At 43.3% G+C, this 21,599-nt stretch overlaps 1 protein-coding gene across 4 annotated transcripts in view; it reads left to right on the forward strand.

Moving 5' to 3' along the window:
• The window catches only part of ubr4 (ubiquitin protein ligase E3 component n-recognin 4), a 45,509-nt gene extending 25,247 nt beyond the window's left edge, over nt 1-20,262 (forward strand). For 2 of the 4 annotated variants that reach the window (XM_028992759.1, XM_028992761.1), the window contains 57 exons: nt 101-133; nt 414-477; nt 556-690; nt 1,028-1,202; nt 1,385-1,525; nt 1,608-1,729; nt 2,249-2,360; nt 2,462-2,592; nt 2,795-2,972; nt 3,146-3,250; nt 3,406-3,543; nt 3,620-3,788; nt 3,875-4,079; nt 4,481-4,594; nt 4,710-4,919; nt 5,015-5,164; nt 5,328-5,555; nt 5,638-5,716; nt 5,810-6,025; nt 6,114-6,282; nt 6,438-6,582; nt 6,792-6,877; nt 6,968-7,055; nt 7,142-7,335; nt 7,423-7,662; nt 7,827-7,965; nt 8,098-8,223; nt 8,375-8,503; nt 9,464-9,807; nt 9,891-9,981; nt 10,076-10,160; nt 10,245-10,372; nt 10,527-10,656; nt 10,773-10,930; nt 11,015-11,124; nt 11,288-11,429; nt 11,498-11,579; nt 11,779-11,952; nt 12,039-12,160; nt 12,273-12,470; nt 12,786-12,866; nt 12,955-13,042; nt 13,110-13,237; nt 13,330-13,437; nt 13,790-13,909; nt 14,094-14,284; nt 14,490-14,663; nt 14,761-14,860; nt 15,066-15,284; nt 15,410-15,523; nt 15,958-16,100; nt 16,186-16,311; nt 17,503-17,697; nt 17,814-18,038; nt 18,179-18,269; nt 18,357-18,519; nt 19,316-20,262. In XM_028992759.1, coding sequence (XP_028848592.1) covers nt 101-133; nt 414-477; nt 556-690; nt 1,028-1,202; nt 1,385-1,525; nt 1,608-1,729; nt 2,249-2,360; nt 2,462-2,592; nt 2,795-2,972; nt 3,146-3,250; nt 3,406-3,543; nt 3,620-3,788; nt 3,875-4,079; nt 4,481-4,594; nt 4,710-4,919; nt 5,015-5,164; nt 5,328-5,555; nt 5,638-5,716; nt 5,810-6,025; nt 6,114-6,282; nt 6,438-6,582; nt 6,792-6,877; nt 6,968-7,055; nt 7,142-7,335; nt 7,423-7,662; nt 7,827-7,965; nt 8,098-8,223; nt 8,375-8,503; nt 9,464-9,807; nt 9,891-9,981; nt 10,076-10,160; nt 10,245-10,372; nt 10,527-10,656; nt 10,773-10,930; nt 11,015-11,124; nt 11,288-11,429; nt 11,498-11,579; nt 11,779-11,952; nt 12,039-12,160; nt 12,273-12,470; nt 12,786-12,866; nt 12,955-13,042; nt 13,110-13,237; nt 13,330-13,437; nt 13,790-13,909; nt 14,094-14,284; nt 14,490-14,663; nt 14,761-14,860; nt 15,066-15,284; nt 15,410-15,523; nt 15,958-16,100; nt 16,186-16,311; nt 17,503-17,697; nt 17,814-18,038; nt 18,179-18,269; nt 18,357-18,519; nt 19,316-19,380 — 8,116 coding nt within the window. In that variant the 3' untranslated portion in view covers nt 19,381-20,262. The remainder of the gene's footprint in view (nt 1-100; nt 134-413; nt 478-555; nt 691-1,027; nt 1,203-1,384; nt 1,526-1,607; nt 1,730-2,248; nt 2,361-2,461; nt 2,593-2,794; nt 2,973-3,145; nt 3,251-3,405; nt 3,544-3,619; nt 3,789-3,874; nt 4,080-4,480; nt 4,595-4,709; nt 4,920-5,014; nt 5,165-5,327; nt 5,556-5,637; nt 5,717-5,809; nt 6,026-6,113; nt 6,283-6,437; nt 6,583-6,791; nt 6,878-6,967; nt 7,056-7,141; nt 7,336-7,422; nt 7,663-7,826; nt 7,966-8,097; nt 8,224-8,374; nt 8,504-9,463; nt 9,808-9,890; nt 9,982-10,075; nt 10,161-10,244; nt 10,373-10,526; nt 10,657-10,772; nt 10,931-11,014; nt 11,125-11,287; nt 11,430-11,497; nt 11,580-11,778; nt 11,953-12,038; nt 12,161-12,272; nt 12,471-12,785; nt 12,867-12,954; nt 13,043-13,109; nt 13,238-13,329; nt 13,438-13,789; nt 13,910-14,093; nt 14,285-14,489; nt 14,664-14,760; nt 14,861-15,065; nt 15,285-15,409; nt 15,524-15,957; nt 16,101-16,185; nt 16,312-17,502; nt 17,698-17,813; nt 18,039-18,178; nt 18,270-18,356; nt 18,520-19,315) is intronic. The other 2 variants (XM_028992760.1, XM_028992762.1) reach the window with 1 other exon arrangement.
• The last annotated feature ends 1,337 nt before the right edge of the window (nt 20,263-21,599 follow it).

The following is a 21,599-nucleotide window of genomic DNA, read 5'->3' on the forward strand; positions in this document are numbered from 1 at the left end:
TTGCATGCACACATTTCCTCTGTTTTTAAAATCATTTAAATCATTTTTTCTTGTTTCTGTTCTCCTCATACATTTTTCTTTTTCTTTGCTCCCAAAAAAGTTGTGAAACTGAGTCTTTATCAACATTGGACCGGTTAGTAACTGCCCTTTCTCTGCTTGTTTGCATGGAGTTTGTGGGTGTGTGTAGTAATTGTGTGTGGGGAAAAAAGCTGGGCAAATGTGACCGCAGGGCTTGACTGTTTCATCTGTGTATCTGAGGATTTCAGTTTTTGCTGCTTTTTTTGCTGTATTGTAGAGATGACACATGTTCCCAATGACATTCTGCTGCAGTTTGATGTGAATTTTGAAACGCACTATGTCACATACCTTTGGAGCAGCTGACTGATCGCCTGCCTGTCTGTTTCCTCCTGTAGGTTGGTGTTGAGCTCACTTGAAGCGCTGGAGAGCTGCTTTGCTGTCGGCTCCACAAATGAGAAGGTGAGAGTCTCTCCCACATGTTATTTGCATGGTGTTCACCTACAGACACGTAAACCAATCTTTAATCTGTCTCTGTAGGAGAAAAACAAGACATCAGCACTGGACTTGGCAACATTGCTGCTCTCCATGCCCACTCCTGCTGGTGTTCAGCAACAGACCAAAGGGCTCCTGGCCAGTCTGCACACCAACAGAACAGCCTATCACAACCATAAGGTACACACTCACACGATAGAGTAGAACCTTGGGCATCCACTTGCATGTGTTCATGCACAGACATTGTGAAGTGCATCTGTATGTAAGGGATACATGACTTAATCAATACGACCAGGGAGGTTGGTTGTAAGGAGCAGTACTGTGCATAAAATCACTGATGTAAAACTTGATGTGCTTTGTTGCTTTTATAAATTATTTTAATACAAATGAATATTTATATTAATAACACTTGCTTAAATTCTCTTAAAGAGACACCTAAGGGTTCTTTCTGCCTTGAACAGGGGATTTTGATTTTGTCCTAATTACTGACACGTTCCTGGACTATCGTCCTTTACAGGACCAGTCTTTGCTCAGTAACGCAGTCCACTGCCTGAACAGCTGTGGCCGAGATGCAAAGGAGCTGGACCCTGATGTCTTCCAGAGACTTGTCATCACTGTGCGTTCCATTGCTATCATGAGGCCCAACAACCTGGTGCACTTTACAGAGTCCAAAACACCTCATACAGACACAGGTATCCATTGCACGCAAAACACTCCAAACAGATCTCCCCCAGAAATGCTTAGTTCAGTTTATGGTGCAAAAAAATACCTCGGCCAAAATTATCCAAATGGTCAAAGGTTTTTGGCACAAATGCACCTTACAGACACTCGGTATTTGAGCAGTGTAAGTTAATTTATTTGTTTACTTTCTAAGACCCCATAGAGGATGTTAAGGATGGACAGAAACAGGTAGAGGTCGAAGGCTGCAATTTCATCATGCAACTGGTAAATAACTTCTGGAAACTCCATGCTCTCAAACCGAAGAATGCCTTCCTTGCGCCTGCTTGCCTGCCAGGTAATGTGGTTTCACTGCAGCAGCCCTTATCTCTGAATTTGCAGTGTTCTGAAAAATTGGGAATCCACTTGCTCTCACACAGGTTTGACTCATGTTGAGGCCACAGTGAATGCATTGGTGGACATCATTCATGGATATTGTACCTGTGAACTGGACAACATCAACGTGGCATCCAAAATCTACATGCAGATGTTGCTCTGTCCTGTAAGCCTTCTTAACATGAATTTTAAAAGATAAACTGACTTTCAATGAACGCTTTTATTTCATAAAAACAAAATTAACATTAAGTGGCAGGACAGTGGTGGCCTAGTGGTTAAGGAAGCGGCCCCGTAATCAGAAGGTTGCTGGTTCGAATCCCGAGCCGCCAAGGTGCCACTGAGCAAAAGCACCGTCCCCACACACTGCTCCACCGGCGCCTGTCATGGCTGCCCGCCAAGGGTGAAATCAGAGGGCACATCTCGTTGTGTGCACCGTGTGCTGTGCTGCAGTGTTTCATAATGACAATCACTTCACTTTCACACCATTGACAGACAAACTCTATGGCAATATGTGGATCTTTGCTTGTAAATAGTACTTTTTACTATTTGGTTCACAATCCTGCTCTTGGAGGTCCCACTGCCATTCCTTTTAACAAAAATGTTCATTTAGAGTTGTACTGTTTTAGAGTTTTCCTTTTTAATGATGTTTGGGGGTTTGTTCTGTTTGGATAAATTTTTTCCCCAGGACACCTCCGTGAGCTTTGCTTGTAAACAGGCCCTGATTAGAGTTCTGAGACCCAGAAATAAACGGCGTCATGTCACACTGCCCTCCCCACCACGGTCAAACACACCCATAGGTATGTCCAGTCAATGAGAGGCTCCTCTTAAGCTCTGAATTGTACTATTTCAATGTGGACTGGACCTTATTTTTTAAAATATTCCGCTGCTCACAATTAAGGAGATAAGGACGATGACGACGATGATGACGCAGATGACAAAATGCAGCAGTCAGTCATGAACCCTGGAGAGAGCGGGAGGCAGGAGAGTCAAGAACAGAGTGAGGTGGACCATGCAGATTTTGAGATGGTGGTAAGTTTTGTCTTGACCTTTGTCTCAGATAAGGTGTGGATTAGTTCTGCATGGACTGAGTAAAATTTGAGGTTTGTGCCAAATTCAAGCTTTAATCCTTCTCTAGTAAAATATGCCTTTTTCTTGTCCAAATGACATGCAGTTCTGCCATTTTGATCTATGGTCCAATGGTGGTGTGTATCCCTTGCTCTGTGTTTCACAGTCAGAGTCCATGGTTCTGGAGACTGCAGAGAATGTGAACAACGGGAACCCGTCTCCTCTTGAAGCCCTGTTGGCAGGCGCTGAGGGCTTTCCCCCAATGCTGGACATTCCTCCTGATGCTGATGATGAGACCATGGTAGAGTTGGCCATTGCTCTGAGCCTGCAGCAGGACCAGCAAGGTCTGTCCCAATCTTTTCTGCTTTCTTATGCTTATGTTATAGCTTGTACAGTTTCTTGCATTTTCATGCAATTTCATGTTGACTTTGCATGTTGGAGCTTAACTATGGACATTCTAGTATGATATTACCATACATCTGGTTATTGTACAGAACATTTTTCATGGGTTCCACAGGTAGCAGCAGCAGCGCATTAGGACTTCAGAGTTTGGGGTTGTCTGGCCAGGCTCCCAGCTCATCATCTCTGGATGCAGGGACCCTGTCAGACACCACAGCCTCAGGTAACATCCTTTTCCGAGTGCACTTCTTTTCTTTATTTGTGCTGCATAAAGATGTTAACCCCCAGTTATCTGAACCGTATCTGTTGTGCCTGTCAATTAGCGAACTGAGCACCCTTGCTGTCTCTTTCCTGTAACAGCTCTGGTTATGCTTTCAGCCCCAGCATCGGATGATGAGGGCAGCACGGCGGCCACTGATGGCTCCACACTGCGCACCTCCCCCGCTGAGCCAGGTGGCAGTGTGGGCTCCGAGAGTGGCGGCAGCGCTGTGGACTCTGTGGCTGGAGAACATAACGGTAATCAGACTGGCTGTGTGTTGTCATCAGGACTGTGTGTGGATGTGCTTGTATTAACACTGAGTATGTGTTACAGTATCAGGACGCAGCAGCGCGTATGGTGATGGGGCAGGTGAGGGTCATCCACCAGGTCCAGGCAGCGTGAGCTCCAGCACTGGTGCCATCAGTACCACCACAGCTCAACAGGAGGGAGATGCGTCTGAGGGAGAGGGAGAGACTGAGGGAGACATCCACACCAGCAACAGGTATGCACACACATGAACATGCACACATTATCAACAGGTTATCACACAGAATAGTTACACTAAAATGATCGTGTTCTGTTGAACAGGCTACATATGGTCCGGCTGATGCTCCTTGAGCGTCTGCTGCAGCACTTGTCTCAACTGCATAATGTAGGGGGAGTCCAGGCCATTCCCTACATGCAGGTCATCCTCATGCTGACCACTGACCTAGACGGGGACGATGAAAAGGACAAAGGGGCCTTGGATGATCTGCTGGCACAGCTGATTGCTGAACTTGGCATGCACAAGAAGGTTTGCACAACACTGATCTCTTAGCACGAAACCACCAGCAGTTGCAGTGGGCTTGAACAGACCCTGGCAGAGGACACCCCTAAACAAAACACTGACTGACTGGATAGCGGGAGTATGGAGAATGTTCCTTCTCCAGTGTAAAATGAACATGCAATAGGTGTTTCAGTGTTTGTTTATGTTTGTGGGGCATATGTGACCTGCTATTGTATTGTTTTATTTGCATAAAGTAAAACGTTTTAAGTAATAATAGTACATATTTTTAAGGAAAGAATTTGTTATTCCTCCTAATTCATAGCAAGGAACACAGCTCTTCCACTTCCATAGTATGGAAGTCTTCTTGCTTGTCTATGAAGACATTTGAGCATACTCTTACTCATTCCTGCTTCTGTTATCGTCTTCAGGATGTTTCCAGGAAGAATGAGCGCTGTGCCATTAATGAGGTTCACCTGGTTATCATGAGACTTCTGAGTGTCTTCATGTCCCGAACAAAGTCAGGATCCAAGTCCTCTTGTGAGGTACACACTTTCCTCACATCAGTCCCGTGATTTGGCTACTGTGCAACTTTACTTACTCGCTCAGTCTTGATTTCTTGATTTGTATTTTCTAAGTCCTTGTCTCTTCTCTCCTCAGTCATCCTCCCTGATCTCTAATGCAACAGCCACTGCCCTACTCAGTCTAGGAGCAGTAGACTATTGTTTACTGGTGCTCAAGTCTCTGCTGGACTTCTGGAAGACACAGCAAGGAGAAGAGGAGCCTGTAGCTGCCAGTCAGCTGCTGAAACCTCATACCTCCTCCTCTCCTCCAGACATGAGCCCATTCTTCCTGAGGCAGTATGTTAAGGTGGGACTAGGTTGTAAACAGAGCAGTTTTCCCACCTCTGCTTTAATATTTGGATCTCGTGAACTCACTGTGCTTTGTTGGCTTTCATCAAACAGGGCCATGCTTCAGATGTGTTTGAAGCTTATTCCCAGCTGCTTACTGAGATGGTACTGAGGCTGCCCTATCAGATCAAGAAGATTGCAGATGCCAACCCACGCATTCCACCACCCATCTTTGATCACTCCTGGTTTTATTTCCTGTCTGAGGTATGGTTTTAGTGTCCTGTGCCATTCTGACATACAATGGACACGTTTATTTTTTTTTTATTTGTTCAGGCATGGCCCTTTGATCAGAAATGGACTGTTAATTAAGGCTGTGGCGGGTATCTGATAAACTGTCTACATAAACATTCCACCTACTGTCCTGCAGTACTTGATGATCCAGCAAACGCCATTCGTGCGCAGACAAGTGAGGAAGCTCCTGCTCTTCATCTGTGGCTCTAAGGAGAAGTACCGTCAGCTGCGCGACCTCCACACACTGGACTCCCATATCCGTGGTGTCAAGAAGTTGCTAGAAGAGCAGGGCATCTTCCTCAGGGCTGGTGTTGTCACCGCATCATCGGGCTCTGCCCTGCAGTATGACACCCTTATTAGCCTGGTGAGTATGTTCTGCATGTTCCGTGAGAGTGAGTTGTACTGTGTTAGTGATTTTATTAGATTTGGTCTTTTTGCCTGTGTAGATGGAGCATTTGAAAGCCTGCGCTGAAATTGCCAGTCAGAGAACCATCAACTGGCAGAAGTTCTGTATGAAGGATGATTGTAAGGAATTAACACCTCGTCCTGTTCTTTGCTTGTAAATTTTTGTCTGCGTATTCCATCAGTAACGCTTACATACCCTCCTCTTCCACGCAGCGGTGCTATACTTCCTGCTGCAGGTGAGCTTTCTGGTGGATGAGGGTGTGTCCCCAGTTCTGCTACAGCTGCTCTCCTGTGCACTTTGTGGCAGTAAAGTTCTTGCCGCTGCCTCATCTGGGGGATCTGGCAGTGGGTCGGGGGCCACGCCTTCCTCACAGAGTAAATCATCTAGCAAGAAGAACAAGAAGGAGGACAAAGAAAAGGACAAAGAAGGTGACTAAAGCTGATTTGACACTGAAGAAACCAGCTCATTAACATGAAACCCTTAATGTTCTAACCTCTTCTATCTTTTGCTTGTCAGGAGATGGGCAGGCTAGCCAGGAGGAGCAGCTGTGCACTGCTCTGGTCAGTCAGCTCAACAAGTTTGCAGATAAAGAAACTCTGATCCAGTTTCTGCGCTGCTTTCTGTTGGAGTCCAACTCGTCATCTGTACGCTGGCAGGCGCACTGCCTGGCCCTGCATATATACAGGTATGAACCTGATATATGTTACACGTCATAGAAATGTGTCTCCAGTACATGTGTGGATTATCTTTTGTTGTCTACTAGGTGAAACAGCAGCTTTTTGTCCTTCATTAACACATTGGATAAAATCTCTATTCAGACTGTTACTGGTACTTTTACAGAAACTCCAGTAAGTCCCAGCAGGAGCTGCTCCTGGACCTCACATGGGACATCTGGCCAGAGCTCCCTGCTTATGGTCGCAAGGCAGCGCAGTTTGTGGATCTGCTAGGCTACTTCTCCCTCAAGACCCCACAGACAGAGAAAAAGGTAGTAGAAGAAAAGAAATGGCGGAAAAAGCATTCACAATTAGTTAAGACAGCATGACCTGGAAAAAAAAAAAACGACCTCAAATAATATGACATGGAATATGGCCTAATAAAGCTGACATTGAAGCATGTGGTTAATTGAGATAATAGGTTCAGACTGTGATATCATGTGCTGCATGACTGACTGTAACATGATGTTCTATTATCCAGCTAAAGGAGTACTCTCAAAAGGCTGTGGAGATTCTGAGGACTCAAAACCACATCCTCACCAACCACCCCAATAGCAACATCTACAAGTGAGATCCTGAGTAACTGGAAAGGCATTAAAATGTTCTGATTTGAAGTCTGTTTTTTAAATGAGTTTTTATCTTTTTTTTCTTTTTAAGCACTCTCTCTGGGCTGGTGGAATTTGATGGATATTACTTGGAAAGTGACCCTTGCTTGGTCTGCAACAATCCCGAAGTGCCCTTTTCTGTGAGTGGATGCATATATGAGTTATATCAGACACATACGTTTTTTTGTTCACTTAATGTTCCTAAACTCTTGTTTTTCTCGCTCAGAATATTAAACTGTCTTCAATCAAAGTGGACACACGTTACACAACCACACAGCAGGTGGTGAAGTTGATTGGCAGTCACACAATCAGCAAAGTCACTGTGAAGATTGGAGATCTAAAACGTACAAAGATGGTGCGCACAATCAACCTCTATTACAACAACAGAACGGTGCAGGCCATTGTTGAGCTGAAGAACAAGTATGTTTCAAGATATTCTCATGTGTAATATTCATAGTTTTGATTATTCAATTGTTTATGCAACTAACCCAAAAAAAATTTCAACAGGCCTGCTCGGTGGCACAAAGCAAAAAAAGTCCAGCTCACCCCTGGACAGACAGAAGTGAAGATTGACCTCCCACTGCCCATCGTAGCTTCCAACCTGATGATTGAATTTTCTGACTTTTATGAGAATTACCAGGCATCTACAGAGACACTCCAGTGCCCACGATGCAGTGCTTCAGTGCCAGCTAACCCAGGGGTGTGTGGCAACTGCGGGGAGAACGTGTACCAGTGCCACAAGTGCAGGTATCGGAGTGGGTTCAGAATGTTCCAACTGCATTTTGAAAAGCTGGAAGTTGCATATGTAGACCATAAATAAATATGGCCTGTTCATTTTCCTATTATGGCTGAGTCCAGTCTAAATGGCTAATGGCAATGATGTTTCTTTTATTTAATTTTTATTTGTGTAGGTCCATAAACTATGATGAGAAGGACCCATTCCTCTGCAATGCATGTGGCTTTTGTAAATATGCCCGTTTTGACTTCATGCTTTATGCCAAGCCTTGCTGCGCTGTGGATCCCATTGAGAATGAGGAGGACAGGAAGAAGGTATTAAGAAAGATTACACACACATACATATTTTATTTTACTCACTGTTGCAGTGTAATATTAGCTGGAGGTACTGTAATATAGTAGTGGACTCTAGCCTAATTTCTAATTAGTTTGTTTTAATCCATGCAGGCTGTGACTAACATCAACACCCTGCTGGACAAAGCTGACCGTGTGTACCACCAGCTTATGGGCCACCGTCCACAGCTGGAGACTCTCCTCTCTAAGATCAATGAGGCAGCGCCTGAGAAACCACAGGTGAATCTTGCATGAAGCAAGTATAACTGAAAGAACTTGTACCCTGGTGACAGGTCCATGGTAGTAACCATTTAAAAATTTTGTTGATTTTATGTGACCACTTAGATAGCAAACCATTATCTTTTACTTTGAAATTTTGTATTCTGTGCAGGATGACACTGGTGCAGGAACAGGACTGGGCGCCTCTTCTGCAAGTGTGAACCGGTACATCCAACAACTGGCGCAGGAGTACAGTGGGGACTGCAAAAGCTCATTTGACGAGTTGTCCAAAATTATCCAGGTATGCTGGACTATGTTTAGGTAGCACACCCCACTCACTCTTTTTTTGAGACCTTAATCAGCATTTAAAATGTTTTAGTAAAACACACATTCTTAGTGATTTAAAACTGGCTAGAATCATATCAATTAGGCAGTCGAGTGGTCTATTTTGGCATATGACATTTTTAAAAATATGAACAGTTTGGAAATAACCAGTACACTTTTTAAAAATTTCCAAAAAACAATAAAGAATATACATGAAACAAAGCTAACAATACAAAAGTCTACTATTTCGTAATCTCACACACAAACAATAACTTTAAATGGGAAACATCAATACAAATACACCAAACTGACAAAAAAAAAAGTTAGGGTTAGGAGGGGAGAAGGTGGGAGATGAATTGGGCAAGAGTAAAATGTGCTTTGATAACAAGGGGGATAGGTTGCTCAACCCATGAAGGCAACATCAACAAGCCCTGGAAATGGCTCCCAAAACAAAGTGATAGTCTGCCGAAGATGCTATTGATTTATTTAAATTTATGAAGAGGAATTAGTAATTAATTTATTTTTGCATTTCTGTTTGTTCTAATCTTCATCACATATATTTATTTATTTTAACAAAACCATGTAGCCCTGAAATATGAAACCGAAAATATTGCTGTCGCCCCCCTAGTGGCTTGCTGCACTACAAGTGATATGAGTCTTGTAACATTGACAATGGCTAAAAAAAATAGATTTGGAAGAAAATATCCAAAAAATATATTACTTTATATAACACAATAATACTATTGTATTTTAGAAGAGCATCTGGTCCTCTCGGTGTCTACAGACACTGGAAAAATGTAGTTGACGACCCTGCATCTTTTCTGCATGTACCAAAGCTGCTCTTCCAACTCCAACTTGACACATTTTACAGCCCAATTTAGAGCTGTCCCACTAATATTAATAAGTTTGTAAACTTTATTCAATGTCTCCCTGGCAGAAAGTGCTGGCGTCTCGTAAGGAGCTGTTGGAATATGACCTCCAGCAGCGGGAAGCAGCAACAAAATCATCCCGCAATTCAACCCAGCCCACGTTCACTGCCAGCCAGTACCGTGCCCTCTCTGTCCTTGGCTGCGGTCACACTTCCTCCACCAAGTGTTACGGCTGTGCCTCCGCTGTCACTGGCCACTGTATCACCCTGCTGCGTGCCCTGGCCACCAACACTGCCATCAGGCAGATTCTGGTATTGCAGGGACTTATCCGTGAGCTTTTTGAGTACAACCTACGACGGGGCACTGCTGCGATGAGGGACGAGGTGCGGCAGCTCATGTGTCTGCTCACCAGGTAACACCCATGCTGCCTCTTTGTTGGCGATACTTCCTGCTCTTTCTGTATTTGGGCTAGTAATGTATTGATCGACTTTGCAGGGATCACCCTGAAGCCACACAACAGATGAATGACCTCATCATTGCTAAAGTTTCAGCAGCATTGAAGGGACACTGGGCCAATCCTGATCTGGTACGTCCTCTTTCACTGCAAGCTGACTGTGTGTTTGTGTGGGGGGTTTTACAAAATTATTTTGATATTTGAGGGGTCTCTAAATTTTGTGCAGGTGAGCAGTTTGCAGTTTGAGATGTTGCTCCTCACAGACTCCATAGCTAAGGAGGGTGGATGTTGGGAGCTACGTCTCCGCTGTGGTGAGAAAATGATGCATTCAGCATCTTACTGTATTGTACTGTATTGTATCTTAGTCTCAGTCAGTCTGTGTCTTGTGTGGGCAGCGCTCAGCCTGTTCCTGATGGCTGTGAACATTAAGACACCAGTTGTGGTGGAGAACATTACCCTCATGTGCCTCAGGATCCTGCAGAAACTCATCAAACCCCCTGCCCCCACTAGCAAGAAGAACAAGGTCAGCAGTTCAGATTTTCCAGCTCCGCTTAACAGAATTTTTTCTTGACTTATTTCATCTGTTTAAACTTTTCCCTCTAAGATCCATGACTGTTCTACAGTGCCACTGCATCATGTTTCACACTTTCCAGCTCACCAAATTATATTTCCTGTAGGATGCTGCAGTTGAGTCTATGACCACAGTAAAGCCATACAGTAACGAGATCCATGCTCAGGCCCAGCTCTGGCTCAGAAAGGATCCCAAAGCCTCATATGAAGCCTGGAAAAAGTGCCTTCCAGCCCGATGTGAGTTATAGTTTTAATTATTTTGTTCTCTCTTTAACTCTATATTTCTGTAACCTATGGCTCAGATGCGCAGTAACATGTCTGCAATTTTTTTTCCTCCCTCCCTGGCATTACAGCTCAGGAGGCTGTCCCCAAGCCTATGAGCCGGCCAGACATCAGGAGACAGTACCTGATGGAGAAATACGTATGGAAATGGAAGCAGGTCATGAGGTCCCGAACTGAAGGCCTGTTTCCTCGGCTGCTTAAGCTAGGCCACAACAACTGGCTACGCCAGGTAAGATCTGGTCTTCCCCTACTTGTGTTTTAAACACTAATGTTAAATTAACTGGCTGCTTCACTTTATAAATGGGCTCCTCAGGTGCTGTTCACACCGGCCACCCAGGCAGCGCGGCAGGCTGCATGCACCATTGTAGAAGCCCTGACCACCATCCCGAGCCGCAAGCAGCAGGTGCTGGATCTGCTTACCAGGTAATGGACCCTGGTGGTCAGTCACCAGCTCACACTGGACAACTTGAACTTGCTTGGCTTTCTTTTTTTTTGTGCATTTTTTTCAGTCTTCTAGTACATTATGGATTCTGAATTTGCTTTGTGTGTGTGTGTGTGTGTGTGTGTGTGTGTGGTTGTGTGTTAGTTACCTGGATGAATTGAGTGTTGCAGGTGAATGTGCTGCGGAGTACCTATCTCTTTACCAGAAACTTATCAAACCTGCCCACTGGAAGGTTTACCTGGCGGCCCGTGGAGTCCTGCCTTACGTTGGCAGTCTCATTACCAAGGTACGAGATTTAGTCAATTTAACCAAAATGCTACAAACGATTGGTCTCTGAAAACCTGTTTTTTGCAGGAGATTGCTCATCTGTTGGCACTGGAAGAGGCCACGCTGAGCACAGACCTGCAACAGGGTTATGCCCTCAAGAGCCTTACAGGTGGACATTAACAACCTTGTGTGCTTTTGAGCCCGATATTTACCATTGTAGGATTTTATGGCATAACATGGCATAACATAAACTACCTCTCTACTGGATAGAAGGAATATTTTTAGCTTGAATTTCAGTCTGTCTCCATTTATGTGAAAGTGGCTGTCTGAGTATGGCTTTGTTGATGGTTGGATCTGTAAAACTGCAGGTCTGTTGTCCTCCTTTGTGGAGGTGGAGTCCATCAAACGTCACTTCAAGAGCAGGCTGGTGGGCACGGTGCTGAATGGGTACCTGTGCCTCAGGAAGCTGGTGGTCCAGAGAACAAAGCTGATTGATGAAACCCAGGACATGCTGCTGGAGATGCTGGAAGACATGACTACAGGTGAGCAGTTTTAAAATGAGCCTAGATTTAAGTGTAAATCTCTGAAATATAAACCAAATTCTTTTTTTGCTTGGCAACATTCACAGGGACAGAGTCAGAAACCAAGGCCTTTATGGCTGTGTGCATTGAGACTGCAAAACGGTACAGTCTGGATGACTACCGCACTCCTGTGTTCATCTTTGAGAGACTATGCAGCATCATTTACCCGGTGAGTTGTGGTCATCTGTTCATATCCCCTGGAAGCTTCTGTTAGCATGATATTAATTGCAAATAAGGCATAATTACTATTATATTAGAACCCTTTTTCTCTGTCCTTCCAGGAAGAAAATGAAGTAACTGAGTTCTTTGTGACGCTGGAGAAGGATCCTCAACAGGAAGACTTCTTGCAAGGCCGCATGCCAGGCAATCCTTACAGCAGTAATGAGCCTGGCATCGGGCCTCTCATGAGGGACATCAAGAACAAGATCTGCCAGGACTGTGACCTTGTGGCCCTTTTGGAGGACGACAGTGGCATGGAGGTACCAGCTGTAGCCTTTTGTGGCTCACCACACCCCTTACTTGAGAGTTATCTTTAGGGTGGTGGTAGCCTAGGGGTAACACACCAGGTTCAAATCCCACTTACTACCATTGTGTCCCTGAGCAAGACACTTTAACCCTAAGTGTCTCCAGGGGGCACTACTGGTTGTAAGTCGTTTGTATAAATTGTTTGTATAAAAATACACGTTATTTTGTACTTCGTCAACATGTCCCCAAAAGCTTTATTTATGTGTGTATGTAGTGAATTCCCACTGTCTGGAAATGGATGTTAATTAATTCGTTTTTTCCCCCTACAGCTCCTTGTGAATAACAAAATAATTAGCCTGGATCTCTCGGTTGCTGAAGTCTATAAGAAAGTCTGGTGCCCTACTAATGAGGTCAGTAAAAAAAAAAAAAAAAAAAAAGACTTTTAATAGAACAAATGACTGATGTGTCTAACATGAACTGGCTGAATTGGTTGACTAGGGTGAACCAATGAGGATCATCTATCGGATGAGGGGTCTGCTGGGTGATGCCACCGAGGAGTTCATTGAGTCATTAGACTCCACAACAGGTAGGATTGACCAGCAGTGAAAGGCAGTACAATGCGGAAACCGTGTGTGACTTTGATTTCTGCACAGACGAGGAGGAGGATGATGAGGATGTGTATAAGATGGCTGGGGTGATGGTCCAGTGTGGTGGGCTGGAGTGTATGCTGAACAGGCTGTCTGGCATTAAGGACTTCAAACAGGGCAGACACCTGCTGACTGTGAGTGCATTTTCACTTTATTTAACACTGAAGAATTGTCTGTGTGGAATCATTTGTATATTTTGCTTTGTAATATATGGCGCCCTTTGCAGGTCCTACTGAAACTCTTTAGTTACTGTGTAAAAGTGAAAATCAACCGACAGCAGCTGGTGAGGCCCGAGATGAATACCCTGAATGTCATGCTGGGTACCCTCAACCTGGTGTGTAGACCTTTCTTCATTTGTTGAAAACAATGCCGTACTCCAATTGATTGCAATTAAACATGGCCATTCATATGAGCGATGCAAGTTCTTATTAAATGAATTAAAAGCAAAGTGGAAAAAAAATCACCTTTACATTGGTATTTTTTAACTATTTTTTGTAGTTTTAAACATGTAGGATCAGGCTGCTGTTAAGTGTTGACATGAAGTATATGCCATTTGTAATGTTATTGCATCATTGGCTGTATCCTTCTTATCTGTGTCAGTGAAATGAAATGTTTATATGCAGTTGTTCCCTGCTTTGTATTGTTCCAATTACACTGAACACAACTGCTCCATCTCCATATGTCAGGCCCTGGTTGCAGAGCAGGAGAGTAAGGACAGTGGTGGAGCATCCATTGCTGAGCAGGTTCTCAGCATTATGGAGATTGTCCTGGATGAGGCCAATGCGGAGACTCTGTCTGAAGACAAGGTGAATTCTCTCTCTCACTCTGGTGACACTAAATTCAAATTCAACTGGCTGTAAGTAGCAAACAAAGGTTAAACATGGACAAATGTTAGCTAGTTTGAGTACATGTGCATCTTTTTTTTTTTTGCAAATGTGATTCAATTTTAATGGAAACTAACCGTGATATGTTCTCTGATCTCGCTAATAGGCAAATCTGCTTCAGACTGGGGATAAGGATCAGCTGGTGACGCTGCTAGACCAGATCAACACACCATTTGTCCGTTCCAACCCTAGTGTCCTGCAGGGCCTGCTCCGGATTATTCCATACCTGTCCTTTGGAGAGCTGGAGAAGATGCACATCCTGGTGGAGCGTTTTAAACCCTTCTGTTGTTTTGACAAGTATGCATTCCTATGCACCCACAATGCCCCTGTATATCACTATTGTGGCAGTAGCCTGTGGCACAGTGTGAGCTCTCTTCTCAATCTTGCAACTTTCAATATTGCAACAATCTTACCTTAACCCTTAATCCTGTGGTTTCCCAGTGGAAACCTTTATAACAAATTAGGTGTTAAATGTAAATTTATGGGGTCTTGCCTTTTCCAGGTATGACGAGGAGCACAGTGCTGATGATAGAGTGTTTCTGGACTGCTTCTGTAAGATCGCTGCGGGCATTAAGAACAATACTAATGGCCATCAACTGAAAGACCTAATTCTTCAGAAGGGGATTGTTCAAAATGCCCTGGACTACATGAAGAAACACATCCCAAGCGCCAAAAAGTAAGTAGCTCTTTAACTTAACTTTAAGAGAAATTATGCCTGTGACAGATTTCTAGACGTATCTATTTTTAACTGGTGTGTGGTTTTCTCTATCTAGTTTGGACGCTGACGTGTGGAAAAAGTTTTTGTCTAGACCCGCCTTGCCCTTCATCCTCAGACTGCTGCGTGGTTTGGCCACCCAACACCCCCCTACACAGGTACAGCTGCTTCAGCTTGCTGCACCCAAACCTACAGGGCGTAGCATGTTAGACTGTGAGCTCTGTTTTCATCACACAATGCTTCATGGATATCAGATGATTAATTTGAAATGCATTCAGGCTAGCTATGTTTTTCCAAAGGAAAATCTTAATTCTGGAAAACCCCCCCCCCCATTTAACATGTTTCTGAACCCTTTTGCTGTAGATGTTGATTGGAATTGACTCCATCAGCAACCTCCACAAGCTGGAGCAGGTGTCGAGTGATGAGGGCATTGGCACATTGGCCGAGAACCTTCTGGAAGCTCTGCGTGAACATGCAGAGGTCAACCTGAAGATTGATGCTGCACGGCGCGAGACCCGCGCAGAAAAGAAACGCATGGCGATGGCCATGAGACAGAAGGCCCTGGGAACGTTGGGCATGACTGTACGTTTTAGTCTGGTGGCTGTGTTTTAATATATATTAGCTTTACACACACCAGAGCTGTTTTCTCTGTTCTGTATGCAATTATAATATTTAGTGTAATATTTACCTTCAACCTTATTTTACAGACCAATGAGAAGGGCCAGGTGGTGACAAAGACATCACTTCTAAAGCAGATGGAGGAACTGATTGAGGAACCTGGTCTCACCTGCTGCATCTGTAGAGAGGGCTACAAGTTTCAGGTATACACAGAAATATAGACACAGTTTCATCTGTTTTAAAACAGATATTTGATTTTTTGTGTACCACCCATTATGACGGGCATTAAAAGTCCTAGGCCAAATATATATATATATATATATATATATATATATATGTATGTGTGTGTATATATGTGTGTGTATGTATATAAATTAATACAGTTGTCTAAAACACAGCAAGTGAGGATATTAACTTCATTGAGAATATTAAAAATAATATTTACATTGCATTTACACTGTAACTGTGAATATTAGCAGGGATCTCCTGGTCTACCACTAGATGGAGCCAAAGAACTACTTATACCACAGTTTGAGAACCAAGTCTTTAAAACAAATGCATGTGCATTTAGCAGGTCTTTAGTTTGTTTAATGTTCAGTAATTATATTCACATGTATTATGTGTTTCTCTTTGATAGCCAACCAAGGTGTTGGGTATCTACACCTTCACCAAGCGTGTGGCTTTGGATGAGTTTGAGAACAAACCACGAAAGCAGCAGGGCTACAGCACTGTGTCCCACTTTAACATTGTTCACTACGACTGTCACCTGGCAGCTGTCAGGTACTGACTCATATCTGCAGCTTTCAGCATGTAGTCCAAACTTTCAATCAAGAAAAGTCTGAGTCAGACTCTCTATCTCTGTCAGGTTGGCTCGTGGAAGAGAGGAGTGGGAAAGTGCTGCCCTGCAGAACGCCAACACTAAGTGCAATGGTCTGTTGCCAGTTTGGGGCCCACATGTCCCTGAATCAGCCTTCGCCACATGTCTAGCCAGGTATGACTTCCACCCATCTAATATAGCCACACCAGGTTTTTGTGTAAAGGTTTTATGTGGTGCAGACAATTGTTTGAAGTAGACGGTTTAACCCTTCAGCAAGCTACAGATTCCATTCTACAGTCAAGGTATTGAGAATGACACAAATACTGGTTTTCATAAAATTTGCAGCTTCAGTGTTTTTAGATCTTTTTGTTAGTTGTTTCTGTGGTGTATTGAAGTAGAATTACAAGCATTTTATAAGTTTCATAGGCTTTTATTGACCATTGCATCTTTACAGTTACAAGTTTATACAAAGAGATCTCAAGACCCTGACATGCTGTCAATAAAGTTTTCTGACTAATCCTGACTGATGGTGACCCATTCCTTCATAATCAATGCTTGGTGTTTGTCAGAATTTGCGGGTTTTTGTTTGTCCACCTGCCTCTTGAGGATTTGACTACAAATTCTCAATTGGATTAAAGAGTTTCCTGGCCATGGACCCAAAATTTCAATGTTTTGTTCCATGAGACACTTTAGTTCTCACTTTGGCCTTATGGCACGTTGCTCCATCATGCTGGAAAAGGCATTGTTCTTCAGCAAACTGTTCTTGGATGGTTGGGAGAAGTTTCTCTCTGTGGTTTTGGTACCATTCTTTATTCATGGCTGTGATCTTACGCAAAATTGTGAGTGAGCCCACTCCCTTGGAGGAGAAGCAGCCCCACACATGAATGGTCTCAGGATGCTTTACTGTTGATATGAGACAGGACTGATTGTGGTGCTCACCTTTACTTCTCCGGACAATCATTTTTCCAGATTCCCCAAACAGTCGGAAAGGGGCTTCATCAGAGAAAATTACTTTACTCCATTCCTCAGCAGTCCAGTCCCTGTACTTTTTGCAGAATATCAGTGTGTTCTTGATTTTTTTTTTCTTGGAGAAAACCAGTATTTGTGTCAAATTTTTTGCCCATGACCGTACTTTTTGCCCAAAACCATTAACCACTGATATTACACAAAATAAATGTATGTCACTATAGGTCTTGTGTATATGCATTGTGTTTAAGGTTCAGATTTCATTTCACTTTTGTTACTTCCAAAAGAAGTATGAAACTTTCTCTGGTACTAAAAAATGCTGTAAATATATAATGCGACTAATGATTTTACTTCTCTTTTAAGTGCTATTGATGGTGACTGTGGTTCTCTCTATTGCAGACACAACACATATCTGCAGGAATGCACAGGGCAGCGTGAGCCAACCTACCAGCTCAACATTCACGACACCAAGTTGCTGTTCCTGCGCTTTGCAATGGAGCAGTCCTTCAGTGTGGACACAGGTGGAGGCGGCCGAGAGAGCAACATTCACCTCATCCCTTACATTATCCACACAGTCCTCTACGTCCTCAACACGTATGTTACCACGTACTGCAAATAATTGTTGTTATGCAGGACATTTTTGTTACTTTTAATTGCTGAAATAACTCCTGTCTCATTGAGGACATGAAAGCACTTTTTTTTCCCTGTAGCACCAGAGCAACTTCCCGTGAAGAAAAGAACCTGCAGAGCTTTCTGGAACAGCCTTGTGAGCGCTGGGCTGAGGCGGCTTTTGAAGTGGACGGGCCGCACTACTACACAATCCTTGCCCTGCACATTATGCCCCCCGAACGCTGGCGTGCCACACGCATAGACTTCCTTCGCCGCCTGCTCCTTACCGCACACATCAGGAAGATCTCACCAGGGGGTGCCAACAAGTAAGCATCAGTAGCCTCCTTTTCTCAGGGCGTTTTTCTTTTAGAACATTTTATTTCTTTGTAAAATGTCTATATTCCATTTTTTCCCATTTATTTGTGCTGTGGTATACGTATGTATGTCTCTTTTATTTTTTTCTCAGGCTAACAGATAAAGCAGTGAAGGAGTACTCAGTGTACCGCTCTCCTCTTCTCTTTTGGGGCCTGGTGGATCTCATCTATGACATGTTCAGGGTATGATGGGACAGCAATGGGGTCATTAAAATCAAGCATGTCAAATAAGGCATCACGTATGATGCTATTTTCCTTTGGCCTGTGCAGAAAGTGCCCACCAGTAATACAGAGGGAGGCTGGTCCTTCTCGTTAGCGGAGTACGTGCGGCACAGCGACATGCCGATCTACGAGGCCTCCGAGCGGGTGCTGCGCTCCTTCCAGGATGAGCTCATGCCAGCTGAGTCTTTCTCAGAGTTCCTGGATGTCGTTGGTCAGTATCTCTGTTATTAACTGTATCATTAGCTTTGTTGAAGCGAGTAATTTTATTTAGGGGTGACAACTTGCTAAAACCTGATTTCAGCAGCTAGATCAACTCTGGCCCTCAGCCATCTGTTAATGCTGTCTTGTTTGCCTGATGGCAGTGAAGAAGACAGTTATCTGGTGGTACAGATTCAAGGCATGTGTATCAGTTGCATCTTTATTTCATATATTTTTTAACTGCCATAATTTTCAATTACAGTGTTCAGAAAATTAAACAAATTCAATACACATGTGTGAAATACACATGTATGTACTTATGGAAAATCTGACACATGAATGTTTAACGAAGAACTATATCTTTACTTGCTTTACGTAATTAACCATGCCATTGCTTCCATATTCCAGCACCTCCACAGCCACAAGTCTCCTTTTAAAGTAAATGTAAATTACAGCTGATTATCTATGCCGGAACCGTATTTTACTTGGGCTTGCATGGTCTTGGAGTAAGAAACAAGTGTTTTAAAACAATATTTTGGTAAATTTCACTTTTTGTTTTTTCTTTCAAATTTGCACAGAAATTTCAGCGAACATTTGCCTTAGAGTAATTTAAAATTCATTTAAAAGCAATGGATATTCTTTTGTACAAATGTTTAAGAATACTTAGTGCAAGCGAATAAAACTCAATTCTGCGACAGTGAACATAATTTGGATTCTGATTTATAAAAGGCCAGTCATTGAGAATCCCTTGTATCTGGCTGAATATATGGCAGAAATCTCACTCTTGATGTGTGATGTCTGTCTTACAGGTCTTCTCTCAGATATCCCAGACCCCGATGGCTTCTTGCAAGACGTGTTGAACTCTCTGCCCTGAACATGCTCAGTACAGCACTGGCCTGGACCCGTCACCCTGCGCTCTGCTCAGGATCCCCCTCAGCAGGGAGGCTGGCTTTTGTGTGTCCCAGGCTACTGGTCTCTCCAGGGACACATTACAATCAGAGCTCTAGCTCCCCACTTTCTCACACTCACACACACTTATACAGGCACACACAAATGCGCCACAGAAGGGGGTCTCAACCCCCTTCTGATTTATTATTGAACATCTTCAACTGTAACTCATAATACAGAAATGCTATGTTTAGTCAGACTTGTTAATGCATTTATTACAACATTTCTGTAACATTTTTATGACACTCTTTTCCCCCTTGTTGAGTCAACATCTTGCAGGCAAACTCTGCAAAATTCTTTTTTGAAAAGTTTTGTAATTTGGTTATGAAAAAAAAGTTTTTTTTCCCTCCCATTTTTTTCTTGAGTTTGATTTGAGTTGATAACAGAGCTGATCGCTCTGTCATGCACTGTGTTTCTGGGCTTTTTGCAGTGGTGTTCTTTGGCCTGGTTGTATACTGTTAAGAAAGACTTGACACAGGTTGTGTGTGTTTTTTTTGTTTTTTTTCAGTTGATGCGCATGTGTAAGGTTTCCTCTTATTAATAACAACTGCATAATTGAATCCATGGCTAATTGAGGTCCATTTCTGGTAATGGAATTTTCAAAAGAATTCTTGTAATAGGTTTCATCTGCATTATCAATTAAACTTCTCAAATGTCAAGATGAAAGTAAAAGGGCCTGCATCTTTGTTTTATTTTCCGTCTGTTCCCCCTTCTCCTCCCTGCAAGCTGCAAAGTCTCATAAATTCACTCAATTGTTAAAAAACTTTTTTTTTTTGTCTTAATGCTCAAATGTAACAGGTGAACAACACACACAAGACATTTGTCACAGCTGTTCGTGTTTCCAGTAAGCTAGGTGCCACTAAGAGCAGCCTCGGCATTTCAGCCGCTCTTATCCCTGAACTATGGACCGGTGTCCCCTGTGCTCTGAGCTGAATGCATGGTGTGGTGGAGTTTGTCTCTTTAAAAAAAATTTAAAATAAAAAAGTTAGTGTTCATTCACCTATTCCCGCTGCTACTGTTGCTGAATGTTTGCTTTTTGGATTTAGCTTAAAGATAATAAAGCTACAATAACTCCATATCAGACTCGGTGTGGTGTCTGAGTATTCGTTTACCTCTTACTCACCATCTGGGACTAAACAGACAAGTTCCCGTGGCCTTGGACATTCTCTCCCTCACTCGCTTTCTAGAACCGGTTAGTCTAACTCGGGGGTTGCAGCTGCCAAATCCCCTAATGGTACATTGGGCGGAGGTTGGGGCTCAAAGCAATGTGCAGTCACCAGGTTTAATTTAGTCTGCCCAGTAGCTGCCCATGTTCTGACTTCAGTGGTACAACCTCATGGACTTTTTCTGGAGGGAGCTCCACAGAGAAGCTGGATGCCTTCAACGCCAACTGGGCAACATTAAATTCCTGTTCCACAGCCGCATTCAGAGTGTCTGTGTGGCCTTCTGGACAGATCTCGGGTGTCAGGCACATGGAGTAACTTGTCCAGCTGTCCTTCAAGCTGCAGGACATGCTGCATGAGTGCAGGGAGAAGAACAGGTTAAAGACCTTGAAGGTTGCGGTTTTTGGAAGGTAACATCTGTGTATCATGAATCCGGAGAAACAGAACGCTTTCACATTCAGAAGACATCATTTTTCATCTATTGAAATGTATGGTTGTGGCCAAAAGATTTAAGAATAACACAAATACTGGTTGCTACAAAGTTTGCTGCTTCCCTTTTTTATAATGCCAATTTGCATATACTCCAGAATGTTATGAAGATTGATGAGATGAATTACGAAGTCCCTCTTTGAAATGAAAATTAACTTCATGCTAAAGTAACACATTTCCACTGTATTCCAGCCCTGGCACAAGAGGACCTGCTGAGATCATTTCAGTGATCCTCTCGTTAACACAAGTGAGAAAAGCAGACTGGAGGGTGATGCTTGAAATCATTGTTCTTACTCTGTGATGAAGATCAATGTTTTTTTTCCCAGCATGATGGAGCACCTTGAAACATGCATCTCAGGTAGAATCTTCAGAGCCTGCGCATACCAGCTAGCACCTGTGTTCACAGTGATATTCAACCTCTCTTTGTCTCAGTCGCTGATCCCCACATGCTTCAAAGAATCCATCATTGTTCCGGTCCCAAAGAAACCCCATC

Source organism: Denticeps clupeoides, chromosome 10 (assembly GCF_900700375.1).
Source record: "Denticeps clupeoides chromosome 10, fDenClu1.1, whole genome shotgun sequence".
Lineage (NCBI taxonomy): Eukaryota > Metazoa > Chordata > Actinopteri > Clupeiformes > Denticipitidae > Denticeps > Denticeps clupeoides.